Genomic DNA, 19,396 nt, shown 5'->3' on the forward strand with positions numbered 1-19,396 from the left:
TATTAGATATAACAAGCTTTGCTAAATGTATGTCCCTTTAGTAGGGAAGATACCCTGTCTTACATATATAGCTAGTGTATCTGCTTGGTTGACTGGGCCTGTTGCTTTGTCATTTTTAGTCTATTCAGTACACGTTCCTAGTTTTTAATATCCTCAGGTATGTGTTTGTGTCTCCACAGACGGTGTACTTGATCTGTCCACTAAGAAAAGTCCATGTGCTGGCAGCACTTCCCTGAGCCATTCTCCAGGCTGCTCCAGTACTCAAGGGAACGGGTAAGGGAAAATATTTGTAGAATTTTACAGTTCTTTAGGGGACAGTTTTATGAGAGATTGGTGAAAATTTCCTTTATATGTTTTAAAAATTCTTTAGGGTTACTGTTATAAGTAGGCCTTTAGTAAATTACTTAGTCCGCTGATCAAGTAAAAGGACAGTCTGTGAAGTACAGAATTGACTAGTGTAGATCAAGTTTGCCAACTTAGTACAAATAATAAATGATTGAAAATATGGCAAGAATGTCTTGGGACTTCCTGTTGTTGAGTGTTTGGGAGTGGGAAACCCAACCTAAATAATTCCAGAGTATTCTAGATGTAAAGGCAGTATTATGTGTGCTGAAGTTGTTGGATGAAAATTGGGGTCCAGGATTTTACTTGGTATCTCTAATAAAATGTGCAGGTATGTGGGGGCCGTTCGTTTTTTTCTTGTTTATTTGTTTTGGTTTTGTTTTGTTTTAATTGTTTATTTGAACTGCAGTTTTAACTGTGTGGCAGTTCAGAAAACGTAATTGTATGTGTTTTTTTTTTTAAGTGGTTAAGACTGTAGATGTTGGGATAATCATCTTAAGCTACCAAGACATTATTTGCTCAGTTTTCATAACTCTTAGGAAATAAAAGTGAATTTTCCCACCACCTAATTTTATAGTGTAAGAATTGTCTTAATTCTCCCTCTGCATGTACATAGAAACCATTTAGAAAAGCCAGATTAATGAAGACATTTAAATGCCATATTGGGAAGGAATTTCCGTAAAATTGTGTTGTGACCAAAAATCAACTTCATTCATGAAAAATCACTTTGGTAAGCTAAATTAGGTAATATTTAGGTTTATTAACTTTTAGAATATCAACATAGGAAAGCAAGTTGTTTAGATGTTAAAGCAATAAGCACACACTAAATGGACTAACCTTTTTTTCCAACTTACTCTTAATTACCTTCAAATTGAAGGATTCCTTTACTGACTTCCTAAAATGCTGCCTTTATTTTCTCTAAAATTCCATCATTTTTCTTTTTCTCTCCTTTATGCAATCTAAAAGTAACTTCTTGATTTAATGCAGTTTGCATAGTTTACTAACCTTTTTTTCTTAAGCCCTCCTTTTCATATAGTTAATACTAGATACAAGTCCTTGTGGTCCCAAATCATTGGATTCCATTTTTATATATCAGAAAACTTGGATTGTGTAATTGAGGACACATGTAGAAGCTTAACTGTGGTTTGTATAAATGAATCCCTCGCCTAAGATTTACTTTAAACTTGGCCACCAACTCCATGTATTATATGGTGTATTATATGGTTGAAGTTGCTGTGTTTTTCCCTCTGAATGGAAAAAAAAAATGTTTTTTATGTGGTATCGTTTTCTGGAAGACAAAAGCACCAATAGATTGCCCATCTTTTAGTTGACTAATCATTGTTACCTTTATTATGTTTTATACTGATAACAACACAGGGTCCCTGTAGACTTTTGGAGAATATAGTTGGTTTATCATTTCTTCAGAGTTCCACGTTTGTGCCTAGTAAATGTAATTATTCCCCTTGGGCATGCTTTACCAGTTGCCAATTTTATCAGTGATAATCTTTATACCTTGTGAAAAACGGAAACTTTATGAATTAACTTTGTATAAGTAGTTGACTTTTAAATATTATTTGAAAGTTGTCCACTTAAAATTTCAAAATTGATGTTTGATATTTTAAGAAGAGACTATTTTAACTAAAGAAAACTGCTTTAAAATTGTTTATATACCTCTGACAGTAATTACGTTGAGTAAAACTTAAGGAACAAAGTTTGGGGAAAATAAAAGGCAGTTCTTTAAAGACTGGAGTATTTCAAATGGAAAAATAGTGGTACTCAGGTGTCTGCAGCTAATAGTGTTTTAAAATGAAGATGTGGTAAGTTAAAATGCGATGGGTAATTTGGTTTGGGGTTCCCCGCCCTTTGGGGCTGGTAGCCATATTTTTCCCCAAGCAAAATAAGAAATGTTATTTGAACTTGTTTGGTTTTTTGATAATGAATATCAGCTTGTTTGTGGGATAAATGAACAATTATCTATGGGTTCCACTAATGTAAATGCTTCCAGTTTTATAGCTGGTTGTCATGAATGTTGAATATGTTGCATTAAAATAAATAATTTGGCTTACTCTTTTATTACTGTACTTGTTTAGTGGTAACGTCACATTGGTAACACAATTCTGTGTAGATCTATGGAGACTCGATGATTACTTTGTAATTAATAATTAAGGTGCTATCTTCAGACAGTTGCGCGAAACTTTTTCTCCGAAAATTTGTGAACCCAACCAGAGACCAGCTGACAGGTTTAATTTTTCTTTGCCCACAAAGCTCCTGGTTTTTTTTTTTTCTTTTTTCCTTTTTCTTTTTTTGTGAACAAGTTTTAAAACTAACTGCTGAGACCATTTTTTTTAATTTTAGAGAAAAATAAATAAATAACACAAAGTGATGTTACCCAAGCAAGGCCTTCTAATAAAGGAGTGGTCCCCTCACCCATCCCTCCCTACCTGTGCAAGTCCTGCTCACATCAGTTTCCTTCCATCCAATTAGGCGACCTGGGAGACCCAGCCAGTACCGCCCAGACGGACTTCGGAGTGGTGATGGGGTACCTCCAAGAAGCTTACAGGATGGAACCAGGGAAGGTTTTGGACACTCCACATCACTCAAAGTTCCATTGGCTCGATCCCTGCAGATTAGTGAAGAGCTACTGAGCAGAAACCAATTGTCAACAGCTGCCAGCCTTGGGCCATCTGGATTACAGAATCATGGACAACACTTAATATTATCCAGGGAAGCCTCTTGGGCAAAACCACATTATGAGTTCAACCTCAGCCGTATGAAGTTCAGGGGAAATGGTGCACTCAGCAACATCAGTGACCTTCCTTTTCTTGCAGAAAACTCTGCCTTTCCAAAAATGGCACTTCAAGCAAAACAAGATGGAAAAAAGGATGCGAGCCATGCATCTCCTGTAGATTTAAAGATACCACAAGTTCGAGGAATGGATCTTTCTTGGGAGTCTCGCACTGGTGATCAGTACAGCTATAGCTCTTTGGTAATGGGTTCACAAACGGAGAGCGCGCTTAGTAAAAAGTTAAGGGCTATTCTTCCAAAACAAAATAGAAAAAGCATGTTAGATGCTGGACCCGATTCTTGGGGCTCAGATGCTGAGCAGTCTACCTCTGGACAGCCATATCCCACATCGGATCAAGAAGGAGACCCTGGCTCCAAGCAGCCTCGGAAGAAACGAGGGCGTTACAGACAGTACAACAGTGAGATACTGGAGGAAGCAATCTCAGTGGTTATGAGTGGAAAAATGAGTGTTTCCAAAGCTCAGAGTATTTATGGGATTCCCCACAGTACACTGGAGTACAAAGTAAAGGAGAGGCTGGGCACTTTGAAAAACCCTCCAAAGAAAAAGATGAAATTAATGAGGTCGGAGGGGCCAGATGTTTCTGTAAAGATTGAATTAGATCCCCAGGGAGAGGCAGCACAAAGTGCAAATGAATCAAAAAATGAGTAGGAATACTGTAGAGTGCCAATTACTGTACAAACTGGGTGAGCGCTACTGCATTGTTCAGCTATCATTGCTTGCGCCTGACTTCATTTACTGTGACACTTGTTTCTTTGCAGATTTTGCATTGACTTGTGTGTACAGAGGTGAAAAGGTGCATTCTGAATGTTGCATATTTTAAAATTTTCATGTGCAGTATGGCTCGGGATATTGTTTGGCCTTTTGCATGTTTCTCTACAAAAGAGAATTGAGTTACCTCACAGAGAACAGATACATGGAAGTGGACTCCTTGCCTGTAGAGCCTGCATGCTTTCTTTCTGTTTTTTTTTTTCTTCTTAAGTTATATTTGCCTTTATTTAAAAAAAAAAAAAGGAAAAAGCCCCCTTTTAGAAACCACCTCTGTCATATACTGGGAGCTTTATCATTATAAATTGGAAAGCCATCTCATAAAATCATTCATGTTTCTCTTCTACAATTCAACTAATTGAAGGATTAAGCTAAAGAAAAATTCTAAGAACAGTGAACCTTGGAATTTAAGAAATTTGGTTATTCAATGATATGTAATTATTTAGGTCAATTTACATTTTATGATTTTCTTCTATTAAATTTACTCAACAAATCAGCAATCTATTTAGTGCTCACCCAGAGGGAAAGGAGGTGGAAAATGTGCACACACTACCTTCAGAAATGCTTTGGTTGATTACTTTGTAACACTACCTTTGCTGTAATTTTATTTGGGGGATTTTCTAAGGGTAGAATTTGGTCTCACCAACAAGTGAGGATATAGCCTTATCTCATGGAGGACGAGCTCCGTTCTTACTCAGGAGCAGTCAGGGTACATTACATAAAACAGTAGAGGATGCCTCATTTTAACAGACTAAGTTTCTTTGTATTCTTAAAACCTTCTACAGATTTGATCATGTGCTAACTAACGACTGGATGTCATCGCAGCAACTCATTTAAAGTATTGAAGATCTGTTTATTGGGGAAAGGGAGAAGTAAGGAAAGAAGTGTATTTAAGTAATTATAATATTGCAAAAATGGTATCTAGATTTTACAGCCTCAGTAGTCTGCCCAAATACACAGATGAATGAAGGATCCATGTTTGTGGTGAGAGAAAAAAACACAACCCCAAGGTAACCTAATATGATTTAGGTTGCATTTTACATCTAATGATAATTCAATCAGAAATCAAGCTCAGTAGAATTTCTTTTTTAACCAATCCAGATACTAGTACAAGGGGGTTTTTTTAATTTGTTTCTTTCAGTTTCTTCTTTTTTTCCTCTTCATTTTGGCATCCTGTGTAATATCCCTTTCTTAACTTTCTCTGGTATTTAGATGATTTTTATGGTTGTTTAGCACACAGTTGAGGACTTTTCAATTCATATTTATATAAGCACTCCTTAAAGAACATCTAAGCATTTTTTGAGATGGGCTTTTCAAATTATAGTAACTAAATTTGGAATATTTTCTAAAATTTTTTGCCAAGAATAACTGATAAAGCCCATGAAATTTAGTTTTGCATTGTAACCAAATTAAAATTATTGTTTGTGCAAAACAAAATCCATACTACATACACCGTATCTAATCTAATCTGCTGAGAAAAGTGGTTAAGCCTTTCTAAATGCTTAACCAAAAACAAACAAAAAGGCATTGGAGTTTTTGTGTAAAATAAAATCAAACTTGGAACATTAAATTGAGGCTGATGATTTCCAGTGGATATTAACAGTTTGAAGAGAAGTTGGTCCAGATATTCCCAAGGCATAAATTATTGCCTGGCAACTTTGGAGCAGTTAATTAGGTTAAGGATAGTTTTCCCTCAGCAACGTCTGTGTTCAAAGGTTAGGCACACCATTGCTGTTATTAAAATACATGCACTGCTCATTCTTGACAATAGCCTGGGCTTGGGTTCTTCTTTTGGTTTGGTTATTTTGTGTAGCAGTTTAATCTGTGGATGACTGAGCCTATTTCCTCTTAGCTTTCTAGTCTTCTCAACAGAAAAAGCAGCTTGGGTTCAGAGCAGTAAATGACTCTGCAATATTTTCTAGCCTAGCTAGAAGTTGCAATAAAAATATTTTATGAAATATATGGTTTTCATCTGCAGTTGAAGGAAGTTGTAGAAAGTTTGCTGAAAGCAAAGGGCTAAGCTTGTGAAGGAATGCCTCCTTTGTTCCACACTCAGTAATTTGTCACAATTAATTGCAGCCATGGTACCTTTTTGCATGATGTTTGGGGTATTTGTAGCCCAGATTGCTGCAAAAAAGTCCTTTGAGCAATTAATTTGTACTTGCTTTTATCCCCTCCCAGAAAGGTGTCATTAAAGGCCCATTTAAAAATCTGGCCCTAAAAGTTCAACTTTGTAGTTTTACTGTTCAGAGAGGTTTAATCCTGTGTGGTAGTCTATACAGTGATGTATGAGTTGAGTTATGTAAATTTTGTCATTGTAGTGTACATGGAGTGATCATTTTACTAACATAAATATTTTCTATGTGTGTTTCAGTGGATGACAATCGAGCAGCAGAAGAATGGTGTGCCTACCCTTTAATGCTGCAGTTTAAATAAGAGAACTTGTATTGTGTCATTTCAGATGTAGGCTGAGAGTTGTAAATAGTGAAAATTTGAGTACTTCTATTATTTGTTTTGGTTAGAAAGTGAATTTAAAAACAAACCAAACTCTAAACTTTCTCAGATTAAAAGTCCTGAGACCTGAAGATTGTAATATTCATGTCTGTGAAGCTTTTAAACATTACACTTGAGATCAGTCATGACTTGATATTCAGGTAAATTTTCTTTTCCAAGAAGCTTTTGAATAAGCATATTTCCTCCAAAGGTCGGTCGGTCTCTCTCTCTCTCTCTCTCTTTTTTTTTTTTCTTTTTTGAGTGTAGATTATTTTAAAGCACTAATTGCATTACATTGGTAACTGCAATATAAAATAGCCATTATTGTTTTGTGAAGCATGGTTGAAATTAGATAGTGGTCCCTTTTAAATTTCATGAGCCTCTCAGAAAAAAAAATCTTTAAAAAAATACAGAAAGCTGCTGAATATTTCAAAAGATATATATTTTACCTTATTGTAGGTTTTGTAAAGTTAGTTTGTAATATTCAGGTGCACTTTTAATGTTAAATTTTGTGTTCAGAGTTCCATTATACCATCTATTTCTCGGAGGTGGCTCATCACATGGCTGGCTGTCAGTCTTGGTGCCGCAGTGATCTTTTAATATTTGATTTCTTTCTTAATTTGCCACTGTTCTGTATTGGCACTTTCAGTGTAGATATTCTAGTTTGGGGACGTCCTCATAAATGTGTAATAGAGATTGGTCTATTCGCATGCTTAATTTCTGCTAATCAGAGTTTTGCATGGCCCAAACAACAGTTGACCATTTTTATGGTATGGGAAAGTATAGTTCACATCTGTCTTTGTCACAAGAGCCTTTTCTTCTCTCATTTTCCAGTAGGCAGATGATGGCATTACTCAAACTATATTACTCAAATTAGTTTACGAGATAATGTATTGAAAATCAGTTCTTGTGTTTTTTACGAGAGAACATTGATATCGTTGAATGGATAAGCTATGGCACTATAAAATCAAAAATACTAAATAATCTTATGGAAGGATATCTAGTTGGTAATTTTATCATTAGCTTTCTCATTTCTCAGACAGTAGAGTCATGAAGCTTGACAATAATGTGATGTACTATATTACTTTGTTCAGTAGGCTTTCAGGTGATTCTGAACTCTTGTTTGTGATGAGCTATACCCTTTTTTCTGTTCCCCAAATACCATGAAGGACAAGGTCTCTCTTTCAAGAAACATAATTTATATTTGTGTATAATAATTTTTAATATTAAGTTTGTTGTTACTCTGAAGTTTAGGTGTTGCTTGAGAAACATTTGCTGCAGCAGATCATGAATATGAGTAAGGCTTTGTGTGATAATAGGGTCCTTATGTGAAGTTAATTATTGTTCAGTTCTGGTGAGCAAGCTCAACAAGTGTGAAGTGTGTATTAGCTTTATTTGGTACACTTTTACTTTACAATATTGAAGTGCTTTTAGAACTCTGGTTATTCTTATAAAAACCATTACCTCAACCAATTGGCATTTTCATTCCCCAACATTTTACCTGAGCTATAATATGAGCTATATGGGATCAGACTGTAAAACAATAAGGCACAATGAGAAGTTCAGTTCCCTATTTTCTGGAGAGAACTCTAAATTAGACTAAAAATAACTACCTGCAAAGGCCCATATAACTACCTTCTGTCATTAGGCAGTACTTAGCAACCTTTGAGCTGCTAGTAAGTTATGTGTTCTCCCCCTGCCCAAGTAAGCAAGCACGTGGTGCAAGGCCTGGTTCTAAGCCTTTGTGATTCTCTTATATTTCAATGACCCATAATAGTGAAGCTTGGATTTAGTTAGTTATTTTTATAAAACATATTAATGAGTCAGCCCAATGTCAGAACCTGAAATTATTTTGAGTAGTTACATTAGTTTTGAGACAGTTTGGTGTCATTTTCTTTAACAGCTATTGTCCCGGTAGGTTTAATTTTGAAATCACATATTTTTGCTTTTGTAATTACTCTTTCTTTAAATGCTAGAAGTTGTTTTTCTATGAACCACCCTTTTCTGAATATTCAGGTTGCTGTCATTGGTGATAGAATATGGCAATAGACTGAATTGTTCCACTTAATCTTTTATAGAAGACATTGAAAGTTATAGGTTAAATTTTGAGTTTCATGAAGATATCAAAAATTGTTTTCCTTGTTAACTTTCCATTGTAATTAGGTCTTCATTTATACTGTGGTCAGGCCAGTGTTACTAAAAACATAATGGCTTTGGTCAAACGGCCCATCTTTAGGAGATTATTAAGGTATACGGGAGATTTAAAAAAAAGTCGATGGCTTTCAAATTCTACTGAAAAGGATAAAGAGTATAATTCTGGTACAAGGAATGCAGACCTCCAAAGTCATCTTCGTGTTTTTGGATTCATTCTATCCTAGAGACTTGTAGGATTTGTGAACATGGTGACTGAAGGGAAAATAGAGGGAATTCTTTGCATTTCCTCTGTCTCTTGTTCCCAGATAAACTCACAGCTGCCTTTTGCAGACATTAGCCTTGTAGCTGTGTGCTCTAAGTGTTGTGGAGGAGATTGGGTGATAGGGTGAGAAGCAGAATGGGAAAGTATGTAGACTTGTGAAGAGGCTAAAGATTCTGTACTAAGATACTAACAGTGAGTCGCAGGATAGACAATATGGTAAAGTTGGGCCACCTTCATTTGATAGTCAGAAAAATCTTTTAGATCGTTTGAAAATGAGAATCAAGGCTAATTAATGTTGATTTGACAACAAAACATGAGTTAATTCTGCAACTATTTGGGGGGTAATTTTGGGTTTCCAGTTCATTTAGAGCTGTATTGGTAAATGCTAAAAAACAAGCACTTTTAGTTAATCATCGATTTATTGGATGTAGCAAGTATTATAATCATAATATTTAATCTTTATAGTTTGAATATGGAAATGAACTCTTTACCCCATCTTGAACTGTCTTTGAACAGATTCAAGGTGATCTTTTCAACACTGGAAATGACCCTACACACATACCAAAAAAAATCTAAAGCAGTAAGACGTATTTGAAGATCCGTACCTCTTAGACTTTTTAGATTTGTCTTGGGAAAGAATTTATGAACCTATAACCAGTATTAGTGCAGTCTTGGGTTCCTTGTTCTGCATAATTGCACCCTTTCTCAGGTATGTCCTGAAAACATAAATTTTAAAATAATCTCTTTAGAGATTAGATTCTCAGTGGATAGTGTGTAAGGGGACTGGGGGAGGGGGGTGGGGGGTTGGACACAGGACACTGACACAGTAGAGCAGGGATTTTTAACATTCAATAGCCAAATAGAATTTCAATCTAGAATGTTTTTACCCCCTCAGAGTAAGTGAAACAACATCTGTTATTTGGTAAATACCCGGTGCTACACTCCTCTAAAAGTCTTTTTCATCCAGGTAACTTTTTTTTCCTGCTTGGTGGAAGGGTATATAGTAAACTTTACTGTGACTAGGAAAGCACTTGTCAGAAATGTTTTAAAGTACTAGAAAAAGGGATAATTCAGCACTTTTTCTGTTACAACACTAAAGTCTTAATTTATCTTCAGAGTCTTAGGTACTGTAAGTTTTTATTAGTGTGATTATTTAAAAATATAAAGCATAACTACATAATACGGGGTCAGATCACATTTATATAAATAATTCTTATTAAAAAAAAAATTCTGTACTTTTACAAACAATTCCAAATGATTGCCTCACTTTTCCCATTTCATTAAGCATTTCAGGCTTAAGAATTTGGAATTTAAGAGGAGGTGATGGGAAAATTCCCCAACATGAAAAATTGTGTCAGACCATTTTAGAAAAATAAATCACTAGGAAAATGGGTAGGGATTCTCTCTCCCTTTAAGACTTCAGGGAATGAGCAGTATTTAGAATCTTTGGCTGAAATTCAAGCCTTTTTACTGTGTAAATTTTTAATATTAATTCACTGACATGCTTTTTACATCAGAGGACTGAAAATGGATCTTAATGTTTTTAAGTTGTGGAAGGGTATATTTCTAAAATGAGGGGGGGATAATTAACTAGGTTAGTATACCAGCATTAGTAAGTTTAAGGAATTTTAGTATGTAATAGCAAAGTGTTTGATTAAAAGTCTAATCCTATATTGCTAGTCAAAATTAGTTACATTCTGATCTAGGAAAGATAATAGTCATTGGATATTGATATGCTGTGCTGTCAGAAAACCAGACTAAGATAGAAACCTTTATCTGACTCCCACATGTTGCTTGTTCTGATGGGATGTAAACTTTACAGCAGCTTATTGCTGCTTTGAGAAGAAATGTATAAACTATACATTTGGAGTGTTTGCATATAATTCTTTATAACCTCCACTTTAAACTGTCAGACATTGGTATTTTATCAGTCCACACTGTTAAATAAAACTAATGTTCTTAGGAATCCAACTTGTACACACTGTTTAAAAACCCTCAGGGACAATTTACACACTATTCTCACTCAATTCAGGTACTTTGATGCTATTCTTAAACCTAACAGTGACTTGTATTTTTCTGTTTTGCTTTTATTTCGACGTGCTGGTAGCACATCCTTGATGAATGTCAACTTTAAAAACTCAGTTCAGGTATCCAGGTATAACTCAGCCAAACAGATTTTAAAGCTGCATATAACTCTCCAGCACACGGTGCCTCACACTCTTATAGTGGCATTCTATATATTCAGTTATTACTACTGAGCAGATAATATGGGGGTTCCTGTTAACAGTGTATTTAAAAAAATGTGCATAAATGTATAACCAGCACATGTCTTACACACACACACACAGTTAAACTGTATATTTTTAAATGCCACTAGTAGCCAGCACAATTAAATGACATTCCTTGCTGCTTCTGTAAACTATTGCAGATGCAGTTCCTCCTCAATGTGGCTCTTGCTTCTTCACCACACTACTACTAAATTCAAGCACTGGTCCTTGGGTGTCTGACCTCTACATTCTAGTTTATGCAATGTCTTTAGAGAATTCTGTGCACTGGCCACTGTGATGGAACCATTGGGCCAGGGGTGCTCTGAGTTTATTAGTAGTGATTCTGCCAAAGTTGGTGTGGTAACATGAGTATGTAAATGTCAAAAAAATTAGCAGAGGCCTAGGTCTGCATATCTGCAGACAATTTTGTCAGTGTATTTTGTAGCCCTGAAGTCCTCGGTGACAAGTTTCTAATGATGTGAGGTTCTAATTCCAGTGTTTTTAGTCCTTTGCATCTTTAATGTTAAGACTTGTCTACTAGAGGGCTTTATTCTTTTAAGACTCCTTTTGTTTTCTACAGTATTATCTGTGGTTAACAAAATAGATTATTCCTCTGCTTTTATATTTGATATCTTACATCTAAAAGGAACTCTCCATATATAAAACCGATAGCCTTTGAAGATACAGAAAATGGCATCTTTCAGATTTCTAGAAGTTCAAGTGTCATGCAACAAAACAGGAACCCCCTTTACTCTTATGGACCTCATTTCAATATACTGTTTACAGTTTGACGGAATTGTATAATTTAATATTTCTCTTGTACTGTAGTTTATATTTATTTACAGATTTTTTTTTGTACTGTGTGATTTGAACTTTTTGTTCCTTGCTATGATCAATGTTTATGTAGTAGAGCACTTATGATCACAAATTAAGTTTTTTGGTTTGATTGCACTACATTAAATTTTTTAATGCAGTTCTGATTTTTGACTGGACTAAAATAAGCTGTGTCTTAATGTATGTGATGAGTACTTAAAACTTTAATCCATGTGGTCCCCTTTTTTTTGCATTGTATGTCAAAAGCGCTAGTTCTTTCGTGCATGTGTAAGATTTAATGGTTCCATTGTATTATTTGACCATGACATTTTGGAGAAACATTCCCAGCTGTAATGTTGTGTATGGTAGTTCTCACTGGATGCTAGACTTTTCAAAACCACTATTCTTCTAATAAATTTTGTTGTGAAAAGCTGTTTTAAAAGCTTGGTTTCTACTTCTTAAGGCTTTTTTGCTTTTTAAAAAGTCCACAGAAGGGGTAAGATTTCAGCGCGTACTGTAAATGTACATGGTAATTAAAGTTAGTAATTTTTTATGGTAAATTCTTCCTAGATTATCTCTTAGATAGCTAGAGGTTGCTGCTTCAAAACTGTGCTTCAGTATTTGGGCATTGTACTGCCTTGTAACTCTGTGTCTTTACTAATTTGATATTCCCCTACTACCTCAGTTTTCTTCATTTGGATTATTCACTTTAAAAGGCTTTTTCAACTAAACAAGATACTGTGTATATTGATGTTTTCATGATACCTGCTTGCTGGACTTGGTTTTTCATAATTTTTTAGGGTACAACTTTATGCTGGAGTTGTTTGCTAAACAAGGACTTACTAGGTTCTGTTTGCTGTTTTATTGAGGCACAAGTGTGAAAGCAACATTGTCAATTGAGGTTGTTACAGTAGTTCTGATTTTGGGGAGGATGCTGGTATTTCTTTTTATCTGAGCAGATAAAGAACAGCACTATGTTGCTCAACATTTATATTGTGAATTTTAGAAAGTAGGTGTATACAGGAGTTCTATATTATAAAGTGATTTCTGTTGTAAAGTGGTGAGGGGAATTACAGTGATAAAGATTAGACATGGTATAGCAAAGTATTTGAGAAAGATTTTCCAAGCTTGTGTGATATGTGTGTAATTAATGTAGGTTAAAGTGATTTCTGATCATTCTAATGACATTTTATATTAAAAAATGATGCTGTTATTGGTAGTTGCTTTAGATTGTCTTTTAATATTTTTTTAAAAATGTTTATTTTTTAAAGTTTTATTTATGAGAGAGTACATGCATGTGAGCATGATTGGGGGAGAGGTAGAGAAGGAGACAAGAGGATTTGAAGTGGGCTCTACTTACAGCAGAAAGCCCAATGTGGGCCTTGAACTCACAACCCATGAGATCATGACTTGAGCTGAAGTCGGACACTCAACCGATGGAGCCACCCAGGTGCCCCTTAATGTTTGTTTGTTTTGAGAGAGAAAGTGCGTGTGAAGGGGAGGGGCAGGGAGAAAGGGAGAGAGAATCCGAAGCAGGCTTCATGCTGTCAGCAGAGTCTGATTTGGGGCTCGATCCCACAAACCATGAGATCATGACCTGAACCGAAATGAAGAGTCAGACGATTAACCTACTGAGCCACCCAAGCGCCGCTTAGTTAGTATAGTAGTTCTGTCTTTCTTTGGCTATTTCTGCTTTTTGGTCTGACGTTTATAAATTTGGAAATTTTGTTGGTACTGTAGGCTTATTCATTGGGTTCATTTGTTCTCCTTACTTCATTATGACACATGGTTATATAACATTTTTCTGGAAACCTAATTATTACTTCTTTGTAAATGTTAAAGCTGTAACTACTTGTTTCTTGCCATTATCATTCCGAATGGTGGTCAGATCAATATAGTTAGGATTATAATCTAGCATCTCATAAGTGAATTTATTTTAGTGATCCCGTCTTTATATTGATATTTAGCTCTCCAGTTATATTTTTAGAAAGGACTTTACCCAGAATTTTCTTTTCTGATTCTGTTGATACTTTGAAATTAATTCAAGTGACTCTGTGTCTTAACAAGGTGTAGGAATCAGGGAAATTGCATAAGGGAAATAAAGTGGAAAAAATGGAAAATGGTAGAGCTTTCTGCCATTTCCTGAGTTGTGTATGTGTTATTTTTTTCCATAAGAACTGTCCCTTTCTTTCAGTAGAGTTTTGTATTGAAATGTGAAAACATGTAACTAAGTCATATGGTGCTAGATTTCGTCGTTGAAATGACTAAAAAGTCTTTTTTAACAAAGTATTTATTAACTTGGTAGGTAACTTATTGTATTCTGAGTGTACCCTTTATCATTTTTTGCTTCTAGTGGCAAGCATTTAGCACAGAATTTTATTAATCCTATTCACCTTAAAAGTTATTGGATTTTTGCTTTTGGGAGAAGAAATGGTAATATATCAAACTGCATTTACAACTGGAGTAAAAAGACTTTTTTTCAGAGGTTGGTGGAAAAGTTCTCAAGAGAAACATTAATTTGAAAGGTTGATCAATGTATATAGTTAATAGTTTCAGCCATGATTTGGTTAGAGCTCAGCTTGGAAAGGAAGAACTTCGGGAATAGATAAAAATGTATAAAAATTCATAAATATTAAATCTTGAGTCTAGGGCTTTTTGTAGGCATGTAGAAATACTTTACTATGGTTTATTGACTGATAGTTGTAAAATGTTCATTGTGCTCTTGCCAGCCTTATTGGGTCAGCAATGTGAAGTGATCAGGGATTATTTGGTACGTTACATTTCTGTCAACTTGGTATTCTAGAAGGATCACTCATGTTTTCATCTGTGAAGTTTGAGTGGTAGCCTCAATGCTGTTTAGGCCTCATTTCAACTCTAAACCTATCTAAAATTCAATCTTCTATTAAATGTGAGGTAAATATACTGATTTTATCTGTTCTAACATTGGGAAATATAGTAGCAACCCTTATTGAAGAATAAGATATAAACCTTTTGTCTCCTCTTTGCATTGTAGCTTTTTCTAAAGGAAAAGCAGATAGATCTGGATTTCATTTTAGATGCTTTATATTTAAGACAAATCTTTTTTTTTTTAGTTTTTATTATGAACTGTATGAATGTGATACTGTTTTTTGTAAATATTGTAAGGTGTGTTAATTTTAAGGCGTTTATAATTATAATCTATTTTAAGAATGCAGATGCCCGGGTTCTACACCAGATACACCGAATCAGTTTGTAAGAGCGAGGCCTGAACATATTTTATATTTTCAAAATGTTAACAAAGAAGGTTTTTTGGTTTGGGTATTTTCTTTTTGTATATTTATTTATTTTATGTTTGTTTATTTATTTTGAGAGAGAGAGCAGGAGTGAGTAGTAGGGGAGGGACAGAGAGGGAGAGAGAATCCTAAACAGGCTCGGGGCTCAGACTCACAAACTGTGAGATTGTGACCTGAGCTGAGGTTGGATGTTCAATTAACTGAGCCACCCAGGCTCCCTTCTTTTTGTGTTTTTTAAGATTTATTTATTCAGTAGATCTTTGTCTAATCATGGCAGAGACACCTAGCAAAATTTACATCTTAAGCATTTTAAGTATACAGTTCAGTAGTGTTAAGTATTTTTATACTGTTGTGACCATAGCAAGTTTTGATTGACCCACTGATTAAATACTGTTCATCCCATTCTAGTCTTCCTTTTTTTTTTTAATGAAACACATGCAGTGTGGGGAGTTTAAGGGACCTGTTCTTACATAATGAGTTGCCTCTAATACTCATGACTCCAAACCGATTACACTGATATGTGTGCCACTTTGTGGAACTTTTTACTCAACCTCAGAATGTGAACGAGAGCTTTTATCTGCTGATCTTTTTCTTTTAGATTCACTTTTAATTAAATCTCAAGTATTAATTTAGTTTCACTCTTGAGAAGACTCACATTGCTTTTTTAGAAAGAGAATTAGATCTAGATTATGAAGCTACCAGCTAGGAAATTACATTAGAAGCTTATAAATTTCATTGTTAAATAGAAGTTAGCATTGTTGGTTCGGTGCCAGAGAATGGTGAATCTTGAAGAGTAAGTAGGTAAGGCCTAGAGAGGACATGAGAGGGTCAAGTGACAGAATTTGACAGGCCTGGGTTAAAGTGCCATCCCTTTGACATTATTCCTATGTGATCTTGAACAAGTTACTGGGACTTTCTGAGCTTCAGTTTTCTTATCTGTAAAAGGAAACTTATACCACCCACCTGCCTCAGAGATTTGTTGTGAGACTCATGAGATTCTGTATGTTAAATACTTGGTACTTTGGCAGGCTCTTTGCAAATACAAAAAAAAAAAAAAAAATGGAAGGAGTGAGAACATATGACAGGAGGTAATAATAGTGCGAGGGGCAGGGAACGTGAGAAAGTCCTATTGAAAAGTGTAGAGGAAGCCATTTATATTGATTAGAACTTTGAAAGAGGCAGATAAGTCTGTAATAGACAGGGACACTGGGTAGCCAGTCTTGTTTTAACTCTAGTCAAAGACGTAAAATGTTGGAACTATGATTAAAACCTGGAATGCTGCTTTTCTGCATTTCTTGGTGCTGTTCCAGGGGAATATTGTCAAACTATTAGTCATTCTTTGTTTCTTTTCAAAGACTAGAAGAAAAGTTGTTTAGAAAGTAGAAGATGCGTAAGATTAAAAATTACAAAGCTGTGTAGAATTTATCTGCATTTCCATTGTACACTGAGTTACTTGTATAGTCAAGGTTGAAATTTTACATGCTTTGAATAACAATGTAAGAGCTAAGTGTGGGAATGTGAGGATGTGTGTATGCATATGTGTTTAATCATCAAACTTTTAGCTTTTCAGTGAAAGAATTTGGGGAATCTTCTGCCAAAGATTTAGTGATTTTTAGTTACACTCTTCTCAAACTGGAGTTCTGAGTATTTCAAACATAAATCAGATCAGCTAGTACAGTTTAGGTGTTCATTCCAGCAAACATTAAGTCACTAGAAACATTTTTGCCAGGGAAACTTGGCAGTGTAACTGTAGCTAGATAAAGATGGATTAAGAAGAAAATAGCCAGGATAGCAGATTCTTATGAGGTACTAGGAATTGGTGAGTCTGTGTAGACCAGTTTTCAAAGTGAATCAACAAATTGTGATTGTTAGTCAGTTGTAAGATCAGTTTAGTGGGGTCCTAACCAACATTTTAAAAAGAAATAAAAGAGAAAAGTAGAGCACATAGCATATAATAAGGGTACATACGGTTTCACTGAACTGTATGTCATACGTATACAAACTGGGGTATGTGTAGTCTGCCACTTTGTAAGGTATTTCTGGTTTGCAGTCAAAACCCTAATAGCTTTGGAAGCCATTATGTAAACCATACCTTTTCATCCCTGTTATTCTGGTACCTTGGAGAGCATACTAGTATCCTTCCGTGTTAGAAAGTTTACACCCTTTACTGTCTGACTTTCAAAATTCCCTTCTTCCTTTCCCTGCCTTGTTGATTTGAACTCATTCTTCTTTTTTCCTATGCTGATTTAAGTTCTTTTGAAGAATGTCTTAGTAAGATTATTTTTACTACATAGTAATTTATTTGGTTATTCGTTGCTTACTTATGCCTGAAATTATCTGAGCCCTGTGTTTTAGGCAGTGAATCTACTGAATTAATATAAAGGACTTAGGTCCTGGCTCTAGAGAAAGTTCACAAACCAGTGGAGGAGATAGCCATGTCAACCATTACATTACCATGCAACATAAGTTGCTATTTAATAATAATTTTTTTTTTTTAAACCCAAGCCATGAAAGAGTAAGAAATGCCTATCATGGCCCCCAGGAGAAGGTGCCAGGAAGGATGAAGTAAGAGCAGTGGGAAATTGACAGAATTTATGCAAAAAAGTGATAAGATCAAATTTGGACTTTAATAAGATGGCGGTTCTGGATACTAGGAAGCAAACTAAAATGAGGAGAAACTAGTGGCAGGGAGCTTAGAATTCTACCAGTCTTCAAGGAAAGATGAATCGGGGTAGTTGAACTATATAGTGTATTGTAAGCAAGAGAAATGATACAACCTAAGAAAGAGTAAAGAGAGAGGTGTGTGTGTGCCTGCACATACATTTTGTCTTCAATATTCCTGAGTGAAACGTTGGATATACAGATGATTCTGCTTGGTTCATCCCACTCCAGCACATCTCCGTTAGTACACTCGAGTTTCCAGAGAGGTGAAGTGTTGGAGAATAAAAAAGGACTTAATTCCATGGGCACCCATGGGCACCCCAGAATGGTAGCTCTCAAAATGCTTGTTTATCCCTATACATTAAATTTTAAAATTACAGACCTCCTCTAACACTCATGAGGTAAACAAATGGTAAATGACATTAAATTTTGTATAAGGTACCCTAGGAATCCTTTTATAAGGTTTTACATTTTACAAAGTGATCTAGAGTCTTTAGATGATTACAGTTCTTACTTAGGAATGCTATCATTGTGTCAATTTTAAGTGATTCGCTATATGACAGCCAAAAGAATTTTCCACTTTTAAGGCTTATGCCACAGATTTGTATGGTTTCAAGAACAGAGATTAAGAACCTCAAAGGAACATGAGAAAAGTTGGGATATAGAAGATCCCCTAACAATCATGAAAAGCTTGGGATGCTATCAAATATCAAATAGAATCTGCTAGTCTCCCTGTTCTTTTCACCCCAAAAGAAACCAAGAATATTTATCAAAAACATCTCTATTTCTGGAAAGGAAAGAACATGGTGTTGCTGGGATCTGTCATGTGAACTGTTAAATGTCTTGTTTGTTTTCATTTGTGTCCACTCCCCACGCCTCCTTTAGATCCCCCTGTGCGTACACACTGCCTTGAAGGTGGTGGTGTGGGTTTTGAGTTTATGGTTATTGTTGTTATTGCTATTATTACAAAAGAAATGCATTCCCATTGTAATGGGAACCTTGTCTGGATGCCAGGGAAGTCATGCACAGTCTTTGGCTTTTGTTGGGCCTTGACAGACTTTCTTCCCTTCACCCCCCTTTAAAAGAGCCCCATGATACGGTGCCTTTTCTCTCTGGCGGGGAATGAGCACCTGTTTTCTGCTTAAGCAGTGGTATTTTTCTACTCCCATCATTGTGGGGCTCCTTTAAATTAGGAATGAAAAGGCAATTTCCCCAAAGAACAACATAGATTTTAATCCTGACTAAAAAAACAAAAAGAGAAATAGGCCAGTCTACTAGCTTGTCATGAGCTCTCATGTAATCCTGACCTTTTAAAATGTCAGTTATGCTTTTACTATCCAGATCTGTCTTCACTCTGGTTTCACTAAGTCAGGTTAGTGACGCTCCTTGTCAGTTCAAAGCAGCCCAAGGCAGAGTCTGTCTTCTTAATCTGAAATTATTATATTATTTGCTAAAGTCTATTTCAAAGTGTTTTCTAAGAATTCTTAGTTATAATACTCATTATATTAATAATTTAGGTTTGTGCTCTTTCCAAACCAGTATTTAGTTCTATCGCTTAGGG

At 35.4% G+C, this 19,396-nt stretch overlaps 1 protein-coding gene across 7 annotated transcripts in view; it reads left to right on the top strand.

The window, feature by feature from the left end:
• The window catches only part of LCOR (ligand dependent nuclear receptor corepressor), a 141,506-nt gene that overhangs the window by 99,463 nt on the left and 22,647 nt on the right, over positions 1-19,396 (top strand). For 5 of the 7 annotated variants that reach the window (XM_039230241.1, XM_039230245.1, XM_039230242.1 and 2 more), the window contains one exon: positions 180-273. In XM_039230241.1, the coding sequence (XP_039086172.1) occupies positions 180-273 (94 nt within the window). Of the gene's footprint in view, positions 1-179; positions 274-2,826; positions 12,337-19,396 lie in introns of those variants that run through there. The other 2 variants (XM_039230247.1, XM_039230246.1) reach the window with 2 other exon arrangements.

This window comes from Hyaena hyaena, unplaced genomic scaffold (assembly GCF_003009895.1).
Source record: "Hyaena hyaena isolate Hyena2069 unplaced genomic scaffold, ASM300989v1 scaffold_44, whole genome shotgun sequence".
Taxonomy (NCBI): Eukaryota; Metazoa; Chordata; class Mammalia; order Carnivora; family Hyaenidae; genus Hyaena; species Hyaena hyaena.